General features: G+C 32.6%; 1 protein-coding gene across 2 annotated transcripts; it reads left to right on the forward strand.

Moving 5' to 3' along the window:
- The first annotated feature begins 151 nt into the window (after positions 1–151).
- LOC119193380 (golgin subfamily A member 5-like) lies at positions 152–5113 on the forward strand. 2 transcript variants are annotated; one of them, XM_037446971.1, is made up of 8 exons: positions 152–309; positions 471–665; positions 948–1161; positions 2095–2369; positions 2899–3091; positions 3494–3772; positions 4632–4819; positions 5045–5113. In XM_037446971.1, coding segments are annotated over exons 4-8 (759 nt in total). In that variant the 5' UTR covers positions 152–309; positions 471–665; positions 948–1161; positions 2095–2271; the 3' UTR covers positions 5046–5113. The 2 variants fall into 2 exon arrangements, with proteins under 2 accessions (XP_037302868.1, XP_037302871.1); XM_037446974.1 differs by having other exon boundaries at positions 471–629.

Raw genomic sequence — 5113 nt, forward strand, 5'->3', positions numbered from 1 at the left:
CGACAAAAAGATTTCTATCTGCAAACAGATCCTCCATGGATGCAAAAGCGTCCTATTCCCGTGCCTGGAAAAAGTCCCGCCTTCAACGGAATCTAAGAATAATTTTCCTGTGGGAAGGTCCTCTCCTACCCTCGGCAAGCGTCAGCCAAAGTCCATTAAGAAACAATGATAATGCAAGGAGTGGATCGCCAAAGCCAAAAAAATTGTCAAAGAAATCAAGTCCATTATATACTTTGAATAATTGCCCAAAAACAATGGTTGGTGATATGAAAGATGAGTTTGGTATGCATTATGGTTTAAGGCAAAGAAGTGAGTATTTGTTATTTTTCTCACTATAAATTGTAATTAGAACTAAACTGAGAGTACTTATTATTTTACATATATATAGAGTTTAGAGTCTATAAAATTAAAATATATTTTAAAGTTTAAATACCAGAAAGCTCAAATTTTATACATTATTTTGATTTTAGGATCCAGTTTACCAACTGATCTGGACATGGTAAATAATGACGAATGGGTATACAAGATACAAAATTTGGAAATTGAAAATGTGATGTTGAGAAATGAACTCAATGTACTCAATCAAGAAGTTACAGAATTGCTCAGCAGATTGCGCAAAACTGAGGATGGTAATGATGTAGACCATGTAGTTAGTAGAGAAACAGGTATTTTATTTGAAATGATTAAAAACACTCAAAAGAAATAGAAAAACCTCACATTATCCATAGCTAACTACAGAACATAATATAAATCAAATTTAAGCAATTTTTGATTCCTAAAAAATCCAGTTTTTAGTAATTGATGGTGTCCAAAAAATAACAACAATTTAAGTCTTACATTTCAATAAATGGTAATGATCAAAAAAAATTAATGAGAGAATTGGAAATAATACTTTAAGATTTTAAACCCCATTGAATTTTATAATTAAGTATTTTTAAATATTTTAGAATTGAACAACGCACAAAATAAATTAGAAACTTCAAGCATCCAGAATGGCAGTATTAATGCGGAGAATGAAACTTTAAATTCTCAGTTGCAACAATTAAAGCAAAAAATATATGATCTCACAAATGTTGAGATGAGCAAGTATAAAGAGCAGAATCAAAGCTTAGAAACTGAAATTTGTTTGTTGAAAGACAAGAATAAAGAGTTAGAAGAAAAGTAAGTAGTTTGAAATATTTTTTGATAAATATTTCTTTAAATAGATGAAATCAGAAATTTATATAGGTAATGCGAAATAAAATATGCTTAGTCAAGACAAGACATAACAGACCAGAGAGACAGTACATTTATTTTTTTATAATAGTGTCATTAAATATAATTGGACTAATCTATGATCTGACAATTTTTAATATTTCGATTCTTGATAGGCTATCATCATAATATCTAAGTGACAAATATCCCAAAAGTTATATTCACATTTGGAATCGTCAGATTTTTCTGCTTTTTTTGATGTAGCTCTTGTAGTTTTAGGACAATTTTTGATTATAAGATTATATTTTTATAAAGTAAATAATTTAATTATTATGATTTTTCTTATTAAAATCAAATCATTAATTTGTCTACTCAAAAGCATAGTGATTGTTGCCTTAATATGAGCTCAAGCATCATTTTCATAAATTTGTTGGTAATATCTTAACTAAACATATTGAGTATTTTAAGAAATTAAAAGCAATAGTGATTAATTTCGCAGTTGAAGAAAATGTAAAATAATTAATAATTATGGATATTTCTGCCTTTAAAATTTCACATATTAAATTTTAAAGGCCGAAATATCCATGATTATTAATTATTTTACATTTCTTTCAACTGCGAGAACTAATCACTAACTAGACGTGAATTTAAATTCTTTACTTGCCAATACTTGTTTAGTTACCCAGATTAAAGCCGAAACAAAATGTATGAAAATGGACCTTGAGCTACCACCTTAATATGATTGCCTTGCAAGCATCAATTTATTTCATACATAAGTTGATGTAATACATTCTTTTACCATATTGAGGATTTTACGACATTTAAAAGCAATAGAAAGTAATTTATGTTAAATTAAAAGGCTAGATAAAAATTTCAAATATAATTGTCATTATTTTATAGATTAGAAGAAGCAATCACCAAGGCAAAGGACAATGAAGCAGCAAAATTAAAGCTAGAAACAGAATTACGCCACGGCCAGTCGACTATAAATGAACTCCAGAATAATCTAGAAAAAGCAAAACTGAATGTGTGCGGTTGGAAAAAGAATGGGAAACTTATAAATTGAGAGTAAAGAGTATGTTGCACACTAAAGATAATGAAATAAAGGCACTGCAGGATGGATTGAACCTTAATGAGGACACAAATGTATTGATGGAGCAACTGGAGGCTTTAAAGTAATTATTGTAATTTTTTTTTTTTCATACAGTTACTAGATTTCCCGCGGTTCTGCACCGTGTAAAAGTTTTTCCGCGATAAAAAGTAACTTAAAGCATTCAGTATTAATGTATTATATTAGGGAAGAATTTTAAAATTGTTATACATACAAACCCACAAACATTTCCTTGTAATAATATGAATAAAGATTATGATACTTTGATTACATTTTCTATGCATGTTAGCACATTATAAGTGTATATGAAAGTACAATCAAGATATATGTTAACATTTCACAAGTGTTGATTAGAATTTACATAGTCATCCATCCATTATTAGTCATCCAATTATTATGTAAATTATTCTATAAGTTAAGGCAATTTTGCAATATCAGGTTTGTATTATTCTTTAACTAAGTACCATTCTTTTTGAATTCTAATGCTATTTGGCTATTTTTTTTACTATCAATAAGGTTTTGTAGTGAGGTTTCCGTCCCAACCCCCCATGGTGGTAGTACAGAATCAAAACGTATTTGTTAATTATTTGCAGAGAAGAGCGCGACATGTTATCCGAAGCGACGTCGCGCGTGCGCACCGAATGTGACGAGATGAAATCCTACGTGTCGCAGTTGGAGGCGCGCCACAGCTCCGCCGAGCGCGTGGTGGCGGCGCTGAGGGACGCGCTGCGGGACGAGCGCGGCGCTCGCAACCGCGTCGAGGCGCAGTGCTCGGCCTTGAATAAGGTGTGTGCTGCTCTGATGTTATTCTCTAGAGTTTGTATGTGGCTCTATAAATCTTGAAGGATAAATAGTGGAATTATAATACGATAGATTAATTACTAGGTAATTACTTGACATCTAATAAGTCAGGGTGGCGAGGACAATTATAGGACGCTACATAGAGATCCTTTAATTATTTTTTTTTTTGTGGTGGTAAGGCTTAGGGAGCATAGTATCGCATACTATCTGTCGAGTGCTGAAATTTTCAGTTGAAAAAAAAAATGATCCAGGCGATAATAATATACCGTTAACATTATCATGATTCGTAGCCAACATACTATGAACCAAACCAAATGTTACCTTGAATCTATGTCGTACTATTCAATGCAATAATCTCAATCAATGGTATACTAACTTCTTTCACAGGAATTAAAAAACCTACAAATGGAAACAGGACAGACTATAGCGAGCCTTCGTACAGCCTTACGCGACAAGGACAGCGAGCTAAGTCACTTCAGAGAGTCTTCCACGTCGGTCCGCAGTACTGACACCAGCGCGCTCAACGTGGCCGACTATGACGTCACGCGTGACGTAGACACGGAGAAAATACATGTACTGACGCAGACATTGGTCCAAAAGCAGGGGAAGATTGACTCGTTATTGGCCGATAATAATATATTGAGGATACAGTTGGAAAAGTTAGAGGTGAGTTATGATAGAGAGTGAGACAGTACAGGGTAATATTTACTCAACTAGATGACTATTATATAGTAATAATAAAAGTCTTGTTATATACACTGTCCTACTGATGGGTACGGGCCTCCTCTACTACTGAGGGGTGTTGAGCCTTAGTCTGCAACACTGGTCTACGGAGAGTTGGCAGACTTCACATACTTTTGAATTTCTATTGTAGAATTCTTAGATAACAAATGTAGGTTTTCTAATGATGTTTTATTTCACGGTTAAAGTGGTCTATTACTATTGATAAGTAGTATGTAAACACAACTTGTAGGGATATTAAATTTTCGTATGTATATTATGTAAGTATTGTATATGTATTCTTTTATGTATGTTGTATAAACAATATAAACATCCACATTGTCTCACCTCTGAATCACCTACCTTGACTTAGAGAATGGCACAGGCATTAAGTCCATCCAGTATGCATTTACTGTATATAAAGTTTAAATCATCAAATGAACAACTTCGAAAACAATAACTTGCAAGAGTCAGTGGTCCATTCCATGATGACCATATTATGAGAAATCCTGCTATAGTTGAAGCCAGGATCAGTCTGTAGATCCAGTAGGCTGATGTGATTGTAGCGACCGTAGAGGAAGTAATATCACTAATTCGAATATCAATAGGTGTTACATTGCATTGCATGTACTACAATGAAATATAATGTAAATGTAAATGGTCTCAAAATGATTTTATGCTAATAATATTATTCTGATAGGAATTCTTATAGTGTTAATATGTTTCATGTTAGATTTTTACTTAAAATCCGTTTTAAAACAACATTAATATGTGTAGAAATTAATAATATGTAATTTTTTTTCAGACAAAATATAAATCTGAAGTAGTAGCGTTACGCTCGAACGCTCACAGCGTGATACATTTGCAAGATACGGATTGTAGGGTCCGCCCCCGCAGCCACGTTCCGGATTCGGCCCTGTCCGCCCTGTCGATGAGGATAGGCGTTATGATAAAACGATATCCTATATTCAGGCTTTTATATTTATTTACATGGTAAGATATTGCTTACGTTATATTTATTCATTTATGTTTATTCGTTATTCAAAAACAGAATATTATCATTAATGTATACTACTAAAAGAAATATGGTTGAAGTTTGACGTCGCCCATTATAATTTACCCTCATAAAAATTAGAATTTATCTACTTATATAAGATACTTAATACCATAATTTATTCATAAATAAAAAAAAGATGTTCAGCAAATTTTTTTTTCTAGATGGGTTTACATTTTGGGTGCTCACCGTTTTGCTGTCAAGTACTCCAGAAGACCACGCCACGAGACCCA

This window comes from Manduca sexta, chromosome 6, assembly GCF_014839805.1.
Source record: "Manduca sexta isolate Smith_Timp_Sample1 chromosome 6, JHU_Msex_v1.0, whole genome shotgun sequence".
NCBI classification, from domain to species: domain Eukaryota; kingdom Metazoa; phylum Arthropoda; class Insecta; order Lepidoptera; family Sphingidae; genus Manduca; species Manduca sexta.